General features: G+C 36.5%; 1 protein-coding gene across 4 annotated transcripts in view; it reads right to left on the bottom strand.

The window, feature by feature from the left end:
* Positions 1 to 10,916: 10,916 nt before the first annotated feature.
* Positions 10,917 to 23,147, bottom strand: part of DCAF17 (DDB1 and CUL4 associated factor 17) — a 35,336-nt gene continuing 23,105 nt past the window's right edge. For 3 of the 4 annotated variants that reach the window (XM_047722140.1, XM_047722138.1, XM_047722141.1), the window contains 6 exons: positions 21,904 to 22,046; positions 18,553 to 18,662; positions 15,423 to 15,513; positions 14,663 to 14,746; positions 11,978 to 12,133; positions 10,917 to 11,201 (listed from right to left, as the gene is read on the bottom strand). In XM_047722140.1, coding sequence (XP_047578096.1) covers positions 11,055 to 11,201; positions 11,978 to 12,133; positions 14,663 to 14,746; positions 15,423 to 15,513; positions 18,553 to 18,662; positions 21,904 to 22,046 — 731 coding nt within the window. In that variant the 3' untranslated portion in view covers positions 10,917 to 11,054. The remainder of the gene's footprint in view (positions 11,202 to 11,977; positions 12,134 to 14,662; positions 14,747 to 15,422; positions 15,514 to 18,552; positions 18,663 to 21,903; positions 22,047 to 23,147) is intronic. The other variant, XM_047722139.1, reaches the window with a different exon arrangement.

Raw genomic sequence — 23,147 nt, 5'->3', positions numbered from 1 at the left:
AACAGAAGGGTACCTTCATTTAACTACCTTTGATATAAGGCCAAGGCCTTTTTCTTTAGGTCTGAGTTTGTTGATTAGTGCTCTGTGCCATCTTTCTGGCATAAGCCACACTCCCTGGACACAAACCAGACCAGAACTCAGACCCATAGGAAAAAATCTAATTCCTTCCAGCTTTTTGCCAATTCTCCCTTTTATTAGACATCCTGCACAAATTCAGATTCTTTTGGCCTTACCCCTCTCTTGATCCAGCCACTGCTACCAACACTGTTCTCTGTGACTCAGCAAACTTCATGCCCACACAACCTGGCAACGCTAGGACTTCAATTCATGTGATGTTGCTGAGTTCCCCTTGCTTCCTGCCCATTGATATCAAAGTGAATTCTGCCTTGTGCAATTTGGAAATTGAGTTATGTTTGAATCTTTGAAGAGTGACAGATTAGAGCTGGGGATAAATTCTTCCCCCTTTCTCCCTAACCTGTCCCTGCCATACTGCTCTGAGATGTAGTTTATGTGGCTTCTTAGAGGCTGGTCCACCAGATTAAGCATTTAGTTGCACTTAGTGGTCCCGGTATAATGATTAGTAATATTTCCCGTTACTCTCAGAAGTGTCTGTATATGACATGATACTCTATGTAGAAAAGCCAAAAGACTCCCCAGAAAATTGCTAGAACTGATACAGGAATTCAGCAAAGTCCCAAGGATATAAAATTGATGCACAGAAGTCTGTTACATTTCTATACACCAACAACGAACCAGCAACAAGAGAAATCAAGGAAATCAGTCCAAATTTCAATTACACCAAAACCTATAATAGACCCAGGAATAAACCTAACCAAAGTAGTAAAAGACCTATACTCTGAAAACTATAGAACATTTATGAAAGAAACTGATGAAGATACAAAGAAATGGAAAAACATTCCATGCTCATGGATTGGAAGAATAAATATCATGAAAATGTCTGTATTACTGAAAGCAATCTACACATTTGGCGCAATCCCTCTCAAAATAACACCAGCATTTTCCACAGAGCTGGAACAAACAATTCTAAAATTTGTATGGAACCAGAAAAGACCCCAAATAGCCAAAGAAATGTTGAAAAAGAAAACCAAAGCTGGAGACATCATAGTTGTAAACTTCAATCTATATATCACAAAGCCATAATCATCAAGACAGTACGGCACTGGAATAAAAAAAGACATATAGATCAATGGAACAGAACAGAGAACCCAGAAATGGACCCTTAACTCTGTCCAACCAATCTTTGACAAAGCAGGAAAGAATGGCCAGTGGAGAGAAGACCGTCTCCTCAACAAATGGTGTTGGGAAAATTGGACAGCCACGTGAATAAGAATGAAACAGGACCACTTTGTTATACCATACACAAAACTAGACTCAAAATCAATGAAAGACCTAAATGTGAAACAGGAATCCATCCAAATCCTAGAGGAGAACACAGGCAGCAAACCCTTTGACCTTAGCCACCGCAACATCTTGCTAGGGCCAGAGGAAAAGAAAACAAAAGCAAAAAATGAACTATTGGGACTTTATCAGGATAAAAAGCTTTCGCACAGCAAAGGAAACAATCAACAAGACTAAAAGGCAACCTACAGAATTAGAGAATATATTTGCAAATGTCTTATGAGATAGAGGACTAGCATCCAAACCCTATTAAGAACTTATCAAACTCAACACCTAAAAAAAAAAAAAAAACAAAAAAAAACAACCCAGTCAAGAAATGGGCAGAAGACATGAACAGACATTTCTCCAGAGAAGATATACAAATGGCCAACAGACACATGAAAAAATGCTCAACATCACTCAGCATCAGGGAAATACAAATCAAAACCACAATGAGATACCACCTCACAAAGGTCAGAATAACTAAAAGTAACAACTCAGGAAAGAACAGATGTTGTGGAGGTTGTGAAGAAAGGGGAACCTCCCTATACTGTTGGTGGGAATGTAAACTGGTACAGCCACTCTGGTAAACAGTATGGAGTTTCCTCAAAAAGTTAAAAATAGAACTACCCTATGACCCAGCAATTGTACTTAACTAAAGGATACAAAAATAATGATTAAAAGGGGCACCTGCACCCCAATATTTACAGCAGCAGTATCCACAATAGCTGAAATATGGAAAGAGACCAGATGGAACACACACACAAAATGGGATATTACTGAGCCAACAAAAAGAACGAAATCCAGCCATTTGCAATGACATGGATGGAACTAGAGTGTGCTATACTAAGCAAAATAAGTCAGTCAGAGAAAGACAAATACCATATGATTTCACTCAAATGTGAAATTTAAGAAATGAAAACTCATGAACATAAGAGAAGGGAAGGAAAAATAAAATAAAAACACAGAGGGAGATAAATCATAAGAGACTCTTAATTATAGAAAACGAATTGAAGGTTGCTGGAGGGGACGGGGCAGGGGGATGGGTTAATAGGGTGATGGGCATTACGGAGAGCACTTGATGTCATGAACACTGGGTGTTATATGCAACTGATGAATCACTAAATTGCACCCCCAAATTAATAATACACTATGTGTTTGCTAACTTGAATTTAAATTAAAAAAAAAAAAAGTGTCTGTATATACACAAAAAAATGTAAGAGCACTCTAACTCTAGCCAAAGTGGCAGAAGGAACCAAGACCTTCTGGCAAAAATTGAAATGGAAGCCATTGGATCAGGAGTCCAGCTAGTAAGGGAAAGGTCTCAAGTTCACCATACAGTGTAAGTCAGCATATCTTCAAGCAGATACTGTGTAATAACTGTGGTTTTAGATGTGGGAGAGGTTGGAGCTGGAAATGCTTTAACTCTGACTTTGCTCTCTATAGAAAGACAGATTACAGACAGGAAAATTAAATGTTGGAATGGTTTTTAAGCTATAATTCTTTAAACATATTTTAACCAGTCTTGTTAGTTACTCTTATAGATAAACCTCGAAAAGCTGTGCCCTTGGAGCTTGTGATTTTTCAAAGAGAAAAGGGGGTTCACAATAGGCTTCAGAAATGATTATCTTGAGCAGATGCCCTCCTAAAAGAAAATTAAAAATCTTTAATTGAGCCTTACAACTTTTACTGGAGAAAAGAATTAATAATTTTTTTTTGTAAATAAATCATTTTCTTTTGAAAATTTCATTTGGGAGATCAGTTTATGGATACATATTACTTGAGCAGGTAGAGTGTCCTACACATGACCCATTTCACTGGTTGTCATCTTTATGAATTTATTTTAGTTTCATCACTTCCACAGCAGTTCACAGTTTCAAAGTGTATTGAACTAAAATGGGTTCAAAGCACTCACTGGTGTTACAGCAGCTGTAAACTGACTTTTCTACTTCAGATGTAATTTTATTTAGTATATGAACTCTCTGGGCTGTGATAAGACCGGGAGAGGCTGGCAATATGCCCAGAGCTTCTCCAAGGTTGTAAGCCCTAACTTGCTAAATTCTGTTTATATGAGAATGAAATATTTGGCAAAAGGTCCAAAAATATCTGGCAATCATTTGTAAAGGAAGAAAGTTATCTAAATGTAATGAGCTTAAAATGATTAATGTGTACCATAATACAAATGTAATGGTAAAATGAATTCACTATTGTGGAAATGACACATGTGAGAAGGTGGAAATGCAGAAACTATCTGACTTAAAATATGATTAAAAACTTAGAGGGGTGCCTGGGTGGCTCAGCTGGTTAAGCGTCTGCCTTTGGCTCAGGTCATGATCCTGGGGTTCTGGGATTGAGCCCTGCATCAGGGTCCCTTCTCAGTGGGGAAGCCTGCTTCTCCCTCTCCCTCTGTGTGCTATTCCCCCTGCTTGTGCTCTCTCTCTGTTAAGTGAAAAATAAAATCTTAAAAAAAAAGAAAAAGAAATTTAGAGGTATCAAGTGGATTTATCCCAAGAATTCAAGAATGGCTTAACATTAAAAAAAAATCAGTGTAACTTACCTTATTAACAGACTAAAAACTGTATGATCATCTCAAGAGATGCAGAATGATTATCTGACAGACTCCAACATCTATATCCAATAAAACATCACAAAACTAGTAATAATAGGGAACTTCTTCAAACTGATAAGAAGAATCTAAGAACAATCTACAGTTAATATCATACTTAATGGTGAAAGACGGAATGCCATCCTCTATGCACTGGATATCCATATAGAAAAAAATAACTTTGATCCATCTTACACCATATACAAAAATAAACAAAAAATAGATTATAGGTCTAAATGTAAAACCTACAAATGTCTAAAATTAACACTGACCATAACAAGGGTTAGCAAGGATATGGGGCACCTGGAATTCTCATATACTGATGATGGGGTGATGGGAATATAAAATGGCACAGCCATATTGGAAAAACAGTTTGGAAGTTTCTTAAGCATAGGTGTGCTTGGGTGTTAAGTGTCTCACATCTGGTTTTGGTTTAGGTCATGATCTCATGGGTCACGGGATTGAGCCCCGCATCAGTCTCCCTGCTCATCTCGGAGTCTGCTTCAGGTTCTCTGCCTCTCTTTCTCCTGACCCTCCCCCTGCTCACACACACACACACTCTTTCTCTCTCAAATAAATAAATAAATAAATAAAATCTTAAACAACAATGAAAAAGTTAAGCATATTTCTAACATACAATCCAGCCATTACCTACTTTGTATTTCCCAACAGGAATAAAGCATATGTCCATAGAAAGAATTTGTACTGCATGTTTGTAGTAGCTTTGTTTGTGGTAGCCAAAATTGGAAACTACCTAAATGTACAGCAGCAGGTAGATGTCTAAATGAATTCTGTGTTATAACCATACAATGAAGTACTATTAAGCAATAAAAAGGAATGAACTATGATACATGTAATACAGACGGACCTCAAAATAGCTATATGGAGTGAAAGAAGCCAGGAAAAAAAAAAAGAGTACTTCCTGTGTGACTCCGTTTATATAAAATTCTAGAAAATGCAAACTAATCTAAAGCAACAGAAATAGATTAGTGGCTACTTTGGGAAGACAGGAAAGAGAAGCTAGGGGTATTACAGAGAACCAAGAATAAGCTTTTCGGGGTGATGGACATGTTTAATATCTTGATTGTGGTGATGGTTTCATGTGTGTATACATGTCAAAACCTATCAAATTGTACAATTTAAATAAGTGCAGTTTATTTTATGTCCATTATGCCTCAAAAAATCTGTTAAAAAAATTTAAAATTTACACATTACCAGTTCAGAGGAGGCCTGTGCTACAGTTCCCCACTCCTCCCAGAACACAGTACATATTTTTTGTAGGATGAACACAGTTTTTATGACTTAAAAATAAAATAATTAAGTTTACGGGCGCCTGGGTGGCTCAGTGGGTTAAAGCCTCTGCCTTCGGCTCAGGTCATGATCCCAGGGTCCTGGGGTCGAGCCCCACATCGGGCTCTCTGCTCGGCAGGGAGCCTGCTTCCTCCTCTATCTCTGCCTGCCTCTCTGCCTACTTGTGATCTTTGTCTGTCAAATAAATAAATATTTAAAAAAAAATAATTAAGTTTACGCATGGTATATAAAAACACACAAATGTGCTTATCATGATTCGTTAATAAGGAAATATAAATTAAAACCATATTGAGATCCAATATAGTTATTGGAAAAAGGATAAAGTTTGTTTTAATATTAATATGGTTTCATATTATAGCAAAAATTCATTTCATTGGGGTACCTAGGTGGCTCAGTCAGTTAAGTATCTGGCTCTTGATTTCCGCTCAGGTCATGATCTCAGGGTCCTGAGATTGAGCCCATGTCTCTGCACTCAGTGGGAAGTCTGCTTGAGGATTCTCTCCCTCTCTCCCCACCAACCCTGCTGAGCAGGTGCACACACGCACTCTCTCTGAAATAAATAAATCTTTAAAAAAAATTCATCTCATTTACAAATAACATGAACTTCTATTCTTTAAAGGAAAAGGTCATTTTCTGGTATTATTACAATGTTTTATGGAGCCTCTGCTCTGGTGTCATCCTGTCCAGCTCCCGTAGTCATGTGGAACAGTCTAATGTACCATTAGCAACCCGGGTTTGTTCTCTGTGAGTCTCCACAGAAGGAGACAGGGTTCTTTGGTGACCCTGTATCCTCTGCTTTGCTGAGTCCTAAGGTATCTTGATTATTATCACAAAGAAGGAATGTTTTCAGCAGTTCCTGATGGAGATGGGGTTAAAAAATATAAAGAGGGTAACCTGCTGGGAGGGCTGCTAGGGGCAAGTACAATTTAAGTAACAACTAGGAAACATTTTACACCCACCATAAATGCTAAGATAAAAAAGACTAACAACCACAAGTACTGGAGAAAATGTGGAGCAACTGGAAATTTCATACATTGCTGCAGGCATGTAAAATGGTACAATCCTTTGAAAAAAAGGTCTGACAATTGCTTATTAAACTAAACATACACCCACCCTAGGACCCAATAATTCCATCCTTAGATGTTTACCCAAGAGGAATAAAGACATGTTCACAAAAAGTATATACATGTTCAGAGCACTTTATTCATAATAGCAAAAGAAAAAGAAAAAGCAGAAACAGCCCAGGTGTCCATCAATAGGAAAATGGAAAAAACAAACTGACATTCATACAAAAGACTACTCAGCAATAAAAAGGAATGAATCACTGGTACATGCGACATGAATTAACCTCAAAAACATGCTGACCAAGGAAGCATTATGCTTTGTATGAGTTCATTCATATCAAGTTTTAGAATGGGTAAATTTAATCTGTGAGGCAAAATAATTAAAACAGGTGATAGGTGGGGTGGGAATTGACTGGGAAAGAACATGAGGAAACTCTCTGGAATGACTACTTTGTTCGAAATTTTGAAAAGGGTTTGGGTTACAAAGATGAATGCATTTGCAAAAACTTAGCAAGTTTATATTTAACATTTGTGCATTTCACTGCATGTTAAGTGTACATCAAAAAATTTAAAAACTAAACATTAAACTCTACTTACTTATATGCATGCTGAAGTATTGGGGGAAGTATACTGATGCCTGCAATTTACTTTGAAATGCATCATAAAAGTAACATGGACAGATAAGTAATAAAATATAGATGTAAAATTTAGGATCCATGAAGTTGGCAATTGGGTATTTACTGTAAAATTCCATCAACTTTGCTGTATGTTTGAAAATTTTCATAATAAAATGATGGAGAAGACCCTCAATTGGTCTTATTTTTCTAATATATATTCTATGCCTGTAATAAATTATTCCTTCTGTAAGACAGAGGTAGTTTCTATAGCAACACAGGGACCAGAATTTAGCCCCAGAATTTTCCCTGAAATTGAAATTCTAAGTTAGATAACATATGTAAACATGGTAAGAAAGGTAAGAAACTATAAAAATTATTGAAAAGGAAGCCAAGTTACTGTAAGAGTAATTACTAATACTGATGTTTATTATCATCCACAAACAGGATGAGAATACCATATTTTGTATTTAAAAAAAAAAAAAAACTTTTAACCACTGACTAGAAGAATCATCTTTTATATCAGGTTATATATGTGAATAGGCCAACTGTATCTCATTCAAACTTTGTCCAAAATTTGGATATCCAATCATTTAAAAAACACTAAGCATTTTCCTATACCCAGTATTATCATTGTCAGTATGCTACATATGAGATAAAATAACATCATTTGCTTTTGAGAGCTCTGGAGGAAATCTGGCATAAGAATGTGTCAAACAAATCTGGATGTTTCCTAACTCTGTACTTAGTAGTTGTAGGACCTCGAGCAAATTAACTTCTATAAGCCTCACTTTCCTCATTTACAAAATGTGGAAGGATAATGGTAGTTTGTACTTCATATGATTATTCTGAATGTTGAGTGAGCCAATTCGTTTTACATGTATCACAGTGATTGGTAGATAGAAAGCACTTAATATATGTAAGTTATCATTTTTTAAAAAAGAGTGTACAAAAAACAAAACATTCAATTGGTGGAAGAATGTGGAGTACCTTAATTTGTTTAAATAGAACATCTTCTCCTCGCTGGGTAATTCAAACCCCTCAAATTGTGAGAAATGTTTTAGAAAGTCAAAGAAGGATAACCCTGCTGCACTGATACTGCGAGGATACAGAATTGCAAGTAGTGAAATGCAGAAATACACTTATCAGCATATTGTTTAGACTTGCTGAAAGAAGCTATACTGCTTCCCAGGGTTTTGCATTAAACACTCAGAAACGTTACCCATAATGTTTTATGCTTATCACTAGTGCTTGTTAAGTAGCTGGGCACATAGTTAAAGACTCAAACAGTCAGGCAGACAATGGGGGTTAAGGACGGGCCAGGAGAATATTAACTGCCACTTCCCTCCACCCCAGAGAACTGTAGTGTCATGCCTGCAATGAATGAACAGCTGCAGTAGCCCTATGGGAAGCTGGGAAGCCCACACTTGTTTGGGAAGCATGCTGTACTGTCTCCTGCTATGTGTGTTATCCATACACTTCCCACAATCTTTAGAATCTTCTACCTTTTGGCATCTTTTTATCAACCATCCTGTTAACAATCATGTAGCCCATATTCCCACATACTGCTACGATTGGCTTAAACTAGGTAGGAGCAGCCTGTCCTCTTACTTGGGGCATAACCCTTCTGTTTGTTACACTCCCCACAACTCCCCATAGACTTTCACCTCAGGTGCATTTCCTGCCTGGCTCATAGGGCATGTGGATCCTGGTCTGGTTTGATTTTGGCAGTGGTGAAACATTAGGAGTTTCTCAGTGGTCAGTTCATACCTAGCCTTGAAATATTCTACCCACCCACTCATACCTGCCCCCAGCCTAAAAAGCAGCTAAGAATCTCAGCTAGTTCTCAGATGACTTTCTGAGCCGATGAGTTCCTATGATTTCCTCAAAAGAAGATAATGACTTAGAGAAGAAGTGGAAACTCAACGAGCTCCTTCTTTAAAAAAACCAGACAGGATTGAAGTCTTAGGACATCCTTTTCTGAAACACTCTTGCAGAGTAGGCCTTCGGCTTTTATATAGTATTGCATCTCTTTGAAACCCATATAACGCTGGTTTCTTCCTTTTCTTTGGTATTTATAATCTATTACCTCTTATCCAGAACTTGTTTTTCAAGGTATAAATTCGTGGGGTATGACTATTTAGATACAGTTAGTGTCTAGTTGGGAGTTTGGGGCAATATCCTGCACATCATACCTATTCAACTGCTGTAACCACAATCATGTCTCTAAAAGGCTCTGAAAGCTTCAAATATTATATTAAATAGTACTACTAAAGGTACAGAAAACAAGAGTGGGTTTTTCAATTAGTAGATATAAAAGTATAGAATTTAATACATGAAGATAGTTATTATCTTGCTCATGAGGTAATCACTTCTACTTTCCCAAATGGTTATTACACTTTGGATCAGATTCAGAAAGATTTATCTTTAGCCCACATATAAATATTTTCTCTTACTCCAAAATGTTAGCAATCTTCTTTTCTACTGTGCAAAAGACAGTTTTAGGTTTGCTCCCTTTATTTCTTTTTAAATTTAAGGACTGTGCTACTAATTTCTTGATGTCTGGAATAGGTTAACACCTTTCTCCTCAGCCCTGTTGATTCTAATAAGTTTGAAATTTATCTGCAAAATTCAAGGGCAGAAAAGGGAAGATTCACATTATTCTTAAAATGGGATGAAGCCAAAACCGAAGGAAAAATGGAAGGATTTAATTTTTTTTTTTCTTTAACCCCAATGCGGGGCTTAAATTCATGACCCTGAGGATCAAGACCTGAGCTTAGATCAAGAGTTGGTACACTTAACTAACTGAGCCACCCAGGTGCCCCCCAAAACTGAATTTTAATGTAAATTATCTAAGCTAAAATCCTGTATTTTAACCTTAAATTTGAATCAGCAATGATTTTTACTCTGTTTCCTCCCCTTCTATTTTTACTATTCTTTTGCGACTGAATCAGAGAAATGTGCTGAACATGTGGATTGCAGCAACTGGATTTCTCAAACAGGAAGCAAAAAGAAACAATTTTCTCCCTTAGGTTGCTTTTATTTAACAATATGTAGAATGATTATCTGAGTTCAAGGATTATATTTAGATTGGTCCTAACAAAGAAGAAAAAAAATACTCATTTCACAACTAAGAGCCAAAAGCCTTTTCTAGCTAATCAGTCAATTCCCAAGCTAGTAGGAATTGAGACTTTATCTACTCTTCTACAAGGAGCAGAACCGGTGGGATCCAGGATACCTTTATCTTATTGCATAGGTATGAAAATACTGCCTATAAGCAGAATTGAAAAACTCACCAAATAAATAGAATGGTGAGATGAGTACAACATTCTAAGATGTATTAAGAGCTGAACAGGCTATATATCAGAAAAAAATTTCTTTTCTTGGAATCTTTTACATTAGTCTATGATAGAGTGCTCACTTCGGCAGCACATATACATTAGTCTATGATAGAAAAATAATCAATGGGAACACCAAGCCAAGAAAATAAAACCATGGAATAAAAGATAATAATCTGGGAACTAGAGTCAATTCCTAATGCTATATATAAATATAAATCATACATATACATATATATTATTTTTAAAATGTGATGACATATTTATGGCTCAAAAGTATTCTTTCACATTACAGATCTCCTTTCTCACCCTTAGGCAAAGTTTGGCGTAGAGGACAGAGGATTTCTTTCTGTATCTTCTACGTCTGTCTGTCTCTCCTGTCTAGTCTTACCTACCAAAATTCCATACCATCCTTTAAGAGCCATGTTAAATACTTCTCCATCAATAACCCTCTCCCAACAACTGAAATTAACTTGTATTTTGTGCTCCCCAACTCTTAATATTTGCGCCACCACCAGTGAAAAGCTCTAAAATGCTACTTACCACCCCCTTGTATGGCAAGAATTTAAAAAAGAAGTCACAGTCATCTGAAGACAATACAAGACCTTTTCTAGAAAACACTAGAGAACTTGCTATACAGATAACAAAAAGGAGGACTGAACATAGCTGCTGGGGTTATGTGGCTAAAGTTCTCATAAGTTACACCTCAAAATTTAAAATTATCTCACTCTTTTTCACAACTTCTGTTTGTTGTTTCTTCTTCACCAGGGTCACATACCATCTGGTAAACATAGCAGCTGAAGACCCTGCTTGGTTTCTGTTCTATGTGTAGTACCAAGTCTCTGTCAAAGTAGACTTCATGGCTGTACGTCTGTAATGAAAACACAGTGAAATGAAATCTCCTCTTCAAACACCAAGTTTGCAATTATATCACTATGTCATGGCACCTATGCTCGGGCTCTTCAAAAATATACTTGGTAACAAAACAATTTCTAGAAATAGTTTATTTTCATTATTTATGAATATGCAGATTATTTATAAGAAAAGCATCACATAAAACATTGAAAATGGAAAGACCGCTGGGTCATAGGAATCTGAACACCCAGATTCTATTGCCTATAGTGCTATTTCACTGTGTGACAGTGGTCAAGTTGCTAAACCTCCTAGGTACTCCACCGATAAAACAAAGGACTAGGTTAAAATAATAGTGGCTCTTCCTTAAAGTTTTTATGTTCTGTAATAATCAAAAAAGTAGACAAATATGTCCAAGAGTGCCTGCAAACCCTACATGTTTAGATATCATCTCTATTAAGTAACTGGGGGCATTTAATACAGTGTATTTTTAAAAATGCTACCAAACTTATAAAATGTGAGAAAACCAAAGACTTATGGTAAGGAAATAGACAGCATGTCTCAGAATAAAACATAAAATTTTATCTTTAAGCCCTCTAGAAAGGAGGCATCCTCTAATTCCTAGGAAAGGAAGGCTTAAGAAGTACTCATTGTGTCCTGCAGGATGATATCCTCTTTGATGTGGTCACTGGTACAGGTGACCATGGACTGACAAGAACACAGTAACATCTGTTCCAATAAATGTCACCTACAAAGAAAATCCTTACAATTTTGCATTCCATGGACTCTACTCACCACATCCCATGACTCCACTAGTGGAATGCTTTTAAGTAAAGTCCCATATTCATTACAGTGGAAATCCAGGTGAGCTTTTCCTTCAGCATCTATTTGGGTAACAGCTACCACGGAAAGCAAATCCAGCTCATCTTCATAGTCCACGATTTTAAAAGTCTCAGTGAATAGATGGATAAGACAGAGGAAAAGAGGGGCAAAATCCAGTTATCCAGTTAGGATCATTTCTATTTGTAGTTTAACTATTCTATTATTTATTTTTAAAATGCAGAAAGAGGAATGAATGGGTCAGAGCATAAGGAGAAAGAGGTCTCTACTTTTATGCCTAGTAAAGTCCCAAGATTCTGAGGACTGCAGCAGTATCCTACAGATTTTAACGGAACCAAGTCTATGTAGCTCTCAGCCAAAGCGTTATGGAAATCCTCTATTATGACAGCAAACTAGAACTTCTCCAAATTCAAAGAGGTATTTAACTGCTGCCTCTGACGTGTGTGTTCACTGGCTTCCAGAGAGGACTAAATCTACGAAGCTCAGAAAAAAAAAATATGAAGTTCAGTTCTGAAACCTAAAAATGACCCACTTGGTCAAAAGGATCTTTCCTCAGAAAAACACAAGTCATTTTAAGAAGAACTGATAGCCTATCACATACTATTTATGACTCTACTTGCCATCTTTTTTTTTCCCCCTTTCAACGTTTTTTGGTTTTCTAAAGAAACCAAAAATGACGGGGCACCTGTGTGGCTCAGTCGTTAAGCGTCTGCCTTTGGCTCAGGGCATGATCCCAGGGTCCTGGGATGGAGCCCTGCATTGAGTCCCGCATTGGGCCCCGCATAAGGCTCCTTGCTCCACAGGGAGCCGAGCCTGCTTCTTTCTCTCTTTCTGACCCTCCCCCTGCTTGTGTTCCCTCTCTCACTTTGTCTGTCAAATAAATAAATAAATAAAATCTTTAAAAAAAAAAAAAAGAAAGAAAAGAAAGCAAAAATGGCCACTTGTATTTGAAGGAGAATATTATTTGGGAACTGAAATCCAACCCACAGAATAGAACTGGGATGAGAGATGTTAGCTGGAAATGATTCATGATGGTAAAGTCTTAAGGAAGAAAAAAATCTAACCTCAAACTCTGTTTAAGGAAGTAAAGCTGGGACTCCAGCAGCCTCACAGGGGAAGCAGATCCATGGCAGCCATCCAGGCACGGACCACAGGAAGGGACATTTTGGCAGGCACAACAAGTTTCTTTGAACCACCACATACTAAACCTTCACTCATATTTGGTCAAACTTCTTTTTCATCTATTTATATTTTCTGCCTTTACTACCCACGATATAAAAATTTATAGAGATTTATTACACATGATTCCTTTCTATTTACTTTTTTGCCTTAATATTACTTTGGTCAAACTTCAAAGAGTAGACTTCTTGCCTGGATCTAGTGATTTTAATAGTCTTTAGTCCCAGCTCCTTTCAGCTTCTCTTTTACAGGCTAAACGATTTTGTTTTCTAATCTCTCGATGGAGAGTATCTCTCTCTTCGCTACCACCTTCTCCTTGTTAATTATTTTTTGCTATCTTTTAGAAATTTTAGTATGTCTTTCCTGAATATGGTTTATCTACAGGGAGCTTTCTGCTTTGTTCTCAATAGATTTCTATGGTTCAAAAAATATACATGTATTTATTTTATTTTTTTTATATTATATATTTTACATGACATATTTTATAAAATATGTACATATATAATACATTATATAATTCACAAATGTACGCATATATATTTCTTTTTGAGAGTAGCAACATACTGAGTCACCTCAACCTTTTTATTTTTTATTTATTTATTTAAAGATTTTATTTATTTATCTGACAGACAGAGATCACAAGTAGGCAAGAGACAGGCAGAGAGAGAGAGAGACACGGGGAAGTAGGCTCCCTGCTGAGCAGAGAGCCTGATGTGGGGCTTGATCCTAGGACTCTGGGATCATGACCTGAGCCAAAGGCAGAGGCTTTAACCCACTGAGCCACCCATGTGCGCCACCTCCAACCTTTTTAAAAAAGTTTCAGAAACTATCCTTAGAAGCCTACTCTAATGTTTCCACCTAGAAATGGTCACACAAGCAAACAGTTTTCTGCTCCAAACAGATCAGAATTCATGCAATGGTTATATATTTGAAGCATAATCACTGTCAGTTGATTTTGTAAGAACTTGCAATTCCTCTTTAAAAGAAAAGGATAAAAATGTAATAGCTCAGTGATTGGCAATGTCAAGTTCAGGCTTGAGGCTGATTGAATTTATCACACCCTCACACCCTTCTTCCCTGGCCCACGATCATTAACAAACATATCCATGTCTTGTAAGTAAAAAATAAAGCAAAAGCCATAAAGTCATCAGGATGTAATTCAAGTATTTTCTATTAAGAAATTTAATAAATGTGCACATTAACAAAACAATAAGCTAGTAGTTTTTTCAAATTATTTCAGTCCTAAGAACCTTTTTGCAAACATAATCTTATGAATAATTTCAGTATGAGAAGATAGGATGATGGGGATGCACTGGTTGAAATACCATGCACAATCCTACCAATGAAGTCTGCATGGAACTACTCACCCCAACCCCTATCCCAGAGTCTGGGAAGCATAATTTAAAAATCACAGGGCTAGTACACACTAGTTTGGTTTGTTATCTCTGGCTAAAGTAATACCTCTTGTTCTGGGTCATCATCCAAAAGGTTAAAATTTTTTTTCACCACCCGTCCAGAGGCTGTAACAGTGGGTAAGTTTTCATTCTATCATATGGAGAGAAATAAAAAGATATGATGAGTCCTTTTATGTGCAATAAAGAGCAAAACTGTACCAAATCCTTATCCAACATCCACAATTCTTTCCTCTACTGAGAAAATTCTAAATCAAATTTCTGATCCTCCAATTAGCAAAAACACTTGACCGAAATAAATTAATGGATAAAATACCAAAATAGACAAACAATAAATACACTCTCCCTTCTGATTTTTGCTTTAGTATAAGTACAGCAATGCTACAGTGGATCTGCTTTTGGAAATTTCTCTCTGCATAATTCTCTTCATGTTCTTAATTTGCACACTAAAGGGAAAGAAGTATTTGGAGTTAAAGCATGGCATGTGATTTTTAAAGATTCATATCTACCCCAACCAACTGTATGTTTGCACAATTAATTAAACCCAAAGGTTGAAAATTCATCAATAAAAACCTAAAGAGAAACTCAGAAAGGGAACAGATAATAGCAAAAGTTAAGCTCAATATAATCAGCTCTTTTCAATTCTCAGTTGTGCACAGGGCTAAGACCAGCTACCCGCACAGACAAAAAACCCAGATTTTTATTGTGCTGTTCTTTTCAGCACACTAAAAGACAAACACATTTATATACTATATTCTCAAATAGAAAGACAGTGATACACAAAGAATTTTAAAGTACTCCTGGCTTACTTTGTTCTTCTCCCTGTTGGCCAAAATGACAAAATCTTCAGAGATCTGATGCTGGGCACTATTATTTTCTACTTCATTTAGCTTTAGAACTCTGAAAAGGGAAAAAAGAACCTAAGACCTCAACAGATCATCAAAATACCAAAGTTGAACTACTGAAATGAAACTCAACAAATGTAAATTATTCTTGTAAAATGTAAATGTAAATAGTTCTTGTCTCCTCCTGTGGAATCTGAAATAGTAATGTCTGATCACTTTAGTGTCTATAAACTTCAAATTCAGATTTTGTTAAACAGAAAAACCTGTGACAATAGGTATTCCTGATGTAGATAATGAAGCCACTTCCTCAAGCTTAAGCCATCTTCCAAGCTGGCTTAATGAAAGCTCCCCTAAAGGACCTCATCTTTGTCATCCTGCAATAGGTCTTTAAGGTTTCAGCTTTAATGGTGGCATTAGAATAGATGTTGGCATTTTCTACTTCTGAAGATAGAATGAGATATCAATGAACAACACTCAGAGTTAACTATAAGGTAGACTGGAAGCAACTGAACCTAAACTAAGAGTTTTCATAAAATAGTAATATTTAAAAACTCCAATTTACTTAATTTTTAATGTAGGATTATATTTAAAGATTTGGGTTTTCTGACTACAAATGGCTTAATGGATCAAGCTGAGTACAAATGGCTTAATGGATCAACTAAGGAAGAGAAAAGAAAATAATTTGTCCACACAAATCTGTTCACAGCATTAACAAGCTTCAAAAGCACAATGTTCCCAAAGCTTAAAGTCTCAGACACAGGTAAAGAGAATAGCAGGGAGGAGTAGATACCGTGGCTAGAAGAGCCAGAAGTCTTAGAGTTTGCCAGAGGCAAAGAAATCAGATTAGATTTTAAATTACTCAATTTGTTATCTTAATTCATGCCAATGTTTAAAAGTGCCTATCCTCTAGAACCTGGCAAAAGGGCTCAGTATATTTGGACCTTATTTTCTTAAGCTCAAACTACTATTTAAAAAGGTGGGTCATGCGGGGTGCCTGGGTGGCTCAGTGGGTTAAGCCTCTGCCTTCGACTCAGGTCATGATCTCAGGGTCCTGGGATCAAGCCCCACATCGGGCTCTTTGCTCAGCAGGGGGCCTGCTCCCCTCTCCCCCCCCCCCCGCCCGCCCTGCCTGGCTCTCTGCTTCCTTATGATCTCTCTCTCTCTCTCTGTCAAATAAATAAATAAATAAATAAAATGGGTTATGGGGCACCTGGGTGGCTCAGTCAGTTAAACATCCGACGCTTGATTTCAGCTCAAGCTATGATCTCACAGTTGTGAGATCAAGCCCTGCTTCAGGCTCCACATTGGGAGTGGACCCTGCTTAAGATCTCACCCTCCCTTTGCCCATCCCTTCCTCTCTCTCTAAAAAAAAAAAAAAAAGAAAACGTGAGTAGGCAATAAGCATTAAAACCAAGCTTTACTAAAGCTGAACTACAGTTTTTAAGACTTTTTAGAAAAGTTCATAATCTTATTTAATTAAGTCCCTTTATCTTCTTTATCTTCTTTCCAGAGAAGTAAACTAATTAAAATGAAACCGTAAGGAATAGAGAAAGCGGATAATGTCTTTCTTATTCAACCAACTTACTAGTACCTACTCTGTGCTACTAAGTGCTATGCTCAGTGCTGGGGTTATAGTCAGCAAAACAGACTCTTTTCCTGTCATTATGGAGCTGATAACTCCAAAACTAGATATTTAAACAGATAATCAAACAAATAATTAATTAAAATTGCTGTGTTAGAGGAAGGTAACACAGTGGCTGGTATGAAAATAAGATGGGGGAGCTAATCTAATGAGGGGTATCAGGGAAGGACTCTGTGAAAAGGAGATATTTAAGCTGGGGACAAAATATGAATAGAAATCAGGAGAATAGGGATTAAGAGAATAGCGATTAACAGGGATTGATTAAGATTAAGAGAACAGGAAGGGGAAACACACTCCAAATGGAGGAAAGAGATCCCTGACTGTCTGAAAAGATAGCATGACTGAAATAAACTGAGTGGGAGGAGGGTCTTTCAGACCATGCTAAGTGTATAATGATCCTTATCTCAGGAACACGAAGCCATAAAAAGGTTAAAGCAGAATCCACTTGTTTAGGTTTTTGTGTTTGTTAATAGTTCTAAAAATCACTCTCATTGCTGAGAAGAAAACAGACTTAAAGAGTACAAAAATGGATTCTTGGGAGTCCTGTTAGTAGGCTATTACTATTGTCTAGGCTAGTGATGGCAATGGTCTGACCAACATGGTAACAGGCCAAGGGCAGAAAGAAGCTGATTTAAGAAATATTTAGTAACAACAAGAACAACAACAACAACAAAAAAAAAAAAAAAAAGAAGAAGGAAAAAAAAGGACTCAAAGGATATGTGGGTGTGTGTGAGAGAGAGAAAAAGAAAGAAAATGCACACAAGTATATATGTATATGTATGGATGAAAGACAAAAAGTATAACAAAGTGCTCAGAATAATTCCAGATTTCTGGCATGAGCTTAGATGAGAGGTTTCAGCTAGGATAAACTTTGGAGTTTTGGTGTATACATGATTTATGAAGCCAAGGGAATAAGAAGAATCAATAAACAGAATTATGCAGAAAGGGAATGAAGAGTGAGAAGAAAATAGGGTCTAAAATCCTAAGGACATCCAATAATTAAAGTCTGGGTAGAAGAGAAAGAACATAAAAGGGTATTAAGGAGGAAAATATTCAGAACTGTGGTGTAGAGAAGCCAAATGAAGAATGTTTCAAGGCAGGGAAGGTCAACTGTATGCAAGATGTGGGTCAACAAAGCAAAACAAGGTTTACTTCAAACAACTCCTGTTCTAAAGCCGTCTTTTAGAACAAAGACAAATCACTTTTCTCTCTGGAGAATCAAAACATTACCCATATATCATCCATCGAAGAATTTATTTAAATTTAATGTCTACAAAGAGTAATGATGAGGCTGAAAGAATAGTTTTCTAGATACCAGTCTCTGAGGAAACAACGAATAACGAGCTAATGATTTCTATAATTGAGTCAACAGTTGGCTGGCAAAAATAAACATGCCAATAAATGCTTCTAAAAGCTACCTTTCACTTTAAAGTAATGAATAAAAATACTCACTTGACCTGATTTGGGCCGACATGTATTATTCTACCAGAAGCATCAGGATGAAAATAGATCCAGTCAGATTCTAGAGAACAACATTCCATTTCTTGGATCCCATTTTTTGCCTGAAGTTGGGTAAAAATATTGAAAATAGAGATTAGGGGAAAATAAGTTTTCAAATCTAACTTCTTACAGATCAGTAAATCAAAGGTACAAGGAAGAGGAAATATCAACAGTTGGACTGGGATATGTATGAGAATTGAATAAAGCCATTCTTACTTGAGAAATCCAGAACATTTACCCTGTACCATACAATCTGCCTCACAAATAATAACTTAACAGTAATCATATCTCAAGCATTTAATTTGCGTCAGGCACTGCAGTAAATGTTTTAGTCATCTCATTTAATAACACTCAAAGCATATATTATTATCCCCACTTTGAAGAGGAAACTGATATACAAAAAGGATGAATCATTTGCTCGTTTTACATGTGCTAAACAGCTGCTCTGATTCTGAGGTCCAAGGACTTGTTCCATGATATAGCTCTGTACAAATACTGCATACACAGTTCCCTTTAACTTCCTCCCTTGCCTATCCCCAATAAACTGTCAAAAGGAGTGGTTAACACAAAGATAAACAGGCACCCCAACCCCAAATCTCAGAAACAGGTCATATAATCTCTTTGGATAAGTCAGATATAAACCTCTAATAATGGAGAAATGGTCTAATACTGCTCAGCCTTTTAGGCAAGTAGAGATTTATTTCATGGTAAGATGTTTAGACATTAAGATAAAGAAAAAGATACCTCCAGGCTATATGATCACATATGTACATAAATGTTTTACCTTACACACAGGAGCACTGGGAACTAACACCAGCATGGATACATTGATTTCATTTAATTTCTTTAATTTCTCCAATGTAAAATGAAGTGACACCACCTTTCCTATTAGATACAAATATTTCAAATATTAACTTATTAATTTCATTAGCACATACTGACAGGACATGTTTTAAGTATCATAGTAGGTGTTTGTATCTCACATGAACTAAACATAACTCTTGCCTTCAAAAAGCTCATAATCAAGAAGGGAGGCAGAAACATAACAGAAATAAGACAATGTAAAAAACAAAAACAAAAACGAACAAACAAAAAGATGGTGTAGAAAACAAAGTAATCAAGCCATGCACAGGATATTTTCAAGCATCCAGCTCAGGTGAGCAGAGTATCAGAAGAAAAAACAGAACTTAAACTAAGCCTTAAAGGATGAGCAGAAAATGGCTAAAAAGAGATGCCAAAACACAAAACACAGAAATGTTAATCCATGTAACATGTGCATGTGTACAGATGAATGAAAATTTTAATTTGGCTCCTACAAAAGAAATATGATTAGAGAAGTAGGTGAGGGCTATGTCACTAAGTGCTTTGTATGCCACACTTTCTAAAAAAATGGATTTTTACACATTTTCTATATTAGTGAGTTTTAATTTTTCAGGAATTTTTATAAGTATTCTAATAATTTCTAATAGGAATGGTGGTAATTATTACATTGTACATATAAGGAAATCAATTTAAGCACCATGGTTGAAACCACTGAAATTAATGTGTCCAAGATGGTATTAGCTCTGGATGCCCCTTTGTTTAAAATAAAACATGTACATACTATACACATCTTTCCTTAGACAATTCCCTTTATTGTAATTATTATAACATGCACAAGAAATACTGTCTCTTTTTGTGTTGAATATAAGGCAGCATTATTACCAGCCTCTGTAGTTTTTGTTATGTGCCGGAATGCTAGATTTTAAACCTCAGTTTAATAGAAAGCTATGAAACATTTTCTAAATTCTTCAGTTTGGCTGCATGTGTTTGTGGGTTACCTACTCTTCTGACTGACAGGTGGGGAAATAATGGGCATACTCATCCTTAAGTTAATGTGACTACATCTAAGCTGTCTGACAAAAGGATTGAAAACTTCCTCTGGATTCGGCAATTACTCATGAATATTTGAAATATAGATATGACTAGATGTTATCAGTTATTACAGAAGGTGAGTACTTGACAGGCATGCTTGATATAAATCTTGGAGGCCATTTTACACACACACACACACACACACACACACATATGTATCATCAGTTCTATTATAAAAAGAATATGCACTAAATATCCAGAATGTGAATCATACAGGGTTTGACTGGATAGAAAAGTTAAGTGAAAGAGAGATGTGACAGGTTCTGGTGGCTGAAGAATGTTCACTGGCTGAGAGGCGAACAATCAAATCACAGACTTGTTATGCCGGGAAACAGTCCCTAGAGAGGCCACTCTAAAAGAAGATGTCACTGGGCTGGGGCAAACAGGAGCTGCTACATGTGATGGGTAAATGAAAAAATGAAAGGGGACAATGTCCCCACAAAAGAAAACTATAAGACACTATACACAGTGTTCCCTGGTAGTGACATCAAAGGAAATAGGTAACCGGACCCAAGATTGTGTTGATCTTTGGTGTGGTGAAAGGTGGCCTGTGACTAAAAGCCACTGAGTCCAACAGTGACTGAGCGTGATCCTGGAAGAGATGGGTGTGGAATTAGCTGAACCTATATGTTTGATATTCCAGAAATAAATTACACTAACTCAGCAATACAAAGCAAAGGGGAACCCCTCCACCACTCCCAGTGCACTTGTTCTTTTGCGCTGCATCTTATTTAACTACGTGTGTTTTCAAGAGCATAAGCAACTTGAGGGAAGAGAATATGTACGCAGCCATGCCTCGCACACTTTAGGCCCTCAAAGAATTGAACTGAATTAAATTAAATTAAATTAAATTATAAATCATGTGTAAATCATTTTCAAAAAGAAAATTAATTCAAGGGGTAGAAATTTCTATTGTCTTACCATGTATCATTTCTTCCTATTCTGCCAGAAGTAACTTAACAATCTTCTTGAAAATTCAATGTTTCAATGCTTACATTGTGACCAACAGGGTTCTACCTGGATCTGCTCTGGGAAGCTAACAGTACCAAACGATGACAAAACAGAACCAACCACACATTGCACCAGCAATTTCAGAAGCAGCCTGAACATATTCTATCAATAATTTCCACTATGGAGCTTCAGAAATGTTTTGCAGAGATCCCATAAGAAATCTTTGGTTTCTAAAAATTTTTGAATCTCAATGCTTTTAGTTCTTGGTAGTACACACAAGTGTTTGTTATATTCTTTGTATCCTTCTGTATCTAACATTGTTTACCAATTATTAATACAAACAAAAACTAATTCTTAGGAATTCTTATTACAGAAGTAGAAAATAAAGAATTTCTGGTACAAATTTACTACTAAAAAGTTTGACTACTTATGATTTACCAAGGAGTTATCTTTCAGGGCACAAATATGGAAAACCCCTTTCTGTTTCTTCTTATTAGGCGTGATGATGTAGTGCCAAGGATGGCCTCCAATTTGAAAAGCATTCTCCAGGGAGGACACCTCAAAGAGCAGTGGTGGTGTGTCTGCAGAGATGGGCAAAAGGAATTTATTATTTTCTCCATTGTGGTAGCCTTGGAACATTCATGAACTCAATTCAACCCTTCTTTGCATGCACCATCAGTGAATTTCCATTAGTGAAAAATTACTATGTTCAGGAAATAAAATATAACCAGGAAAGAGGCTGATTGCTAAGAAAAGAGAAAGCTGGTAGGAAACAAATGTTGTTATGAGGTCAAAATCTAGACATCTGTTTTCAGAGTATGTGTGACCTGCAACTAAGTGGAGATAAAAAGTGAGCTTAAGGTGCCCATGATGGGAAAAAAATGGCAAAGTACATCTTATAAAAGGAGTTGCTATTTACTAGGCATGTATGTCTCAGACTCTGGGTTAGATACCCTTTGTAACACTCATTATAATCCTAATAGGTAATTAAGTCTAATAATTCCCTCAGATGTGAGGAAGAGATCTTCCAGACTAGCAGGTTACACTTAGCAAACTTTATCAGAGAAGTCTTAAGATTTCCAGTGTAGAAGTGCTATTAGTCATAATGAATGTAACCACTTAGTAGAACAGGTCCTGTCATAGTGAAAGCTTTATTAAAAGGTAGCCACCATTAGTAGTATCATCTTTAGACAAGTTAACTAGTTTAGATACATCTAGTCAGTTACTGTCATTTAAAGACTGACACCATAAAAGAGGTATCTGTTGGTGCTTCTTAGTCTTCTTGATGACAACTAAGTTTAAGTAGAGTGAAACAGATGTACTCTTAGAGAAATGCAGAAGTTGAAGGTACTATGGATTTAGAAGACCAGAATACCATTTGGGCAGTCCTTGGGAAACACCACAAAGCACACAGTCTTTCAGTAGGTGGTTAATCTAGGACTCTTTTTTTTATCCCTCTACCTTAAGAGTATACTCTTTGGTTATGAGGCCATCACTGTCAGTAAAGAGGCTTGCCATAGGAAGACCATTCACTTAAGAGTCACGTGTTACATACAGAAGCGTTGACTCTATTAGGCTTCTTCATAAGGACAATTTACTACTTGGTGCTATACATAGAAAAATAATGAAAAGTGAATTTACAAATGGACAATCTTGAGAAAGAGATAAGTATAAGCATATTA

Source organism: Lutra lutra, chromosome 3, assembly GCF_902655055.1.
Source record: "Lutra lutra chromosome 3, mLutLut1.2, whole genome shotgun sequence".
Classification (NCBI taxonomy): domain Eukaryota; kingdom Metazoa; phylum Chordata; class Mammalia; order Carnivora; family Mustelidae; genus Lutra; species Lutra lutra.
The sequence above is the reverse complement of the archived record's forward strand: the minus strand, read 5'-3'. Positions and strand labels throughout refer to the sequence as shown.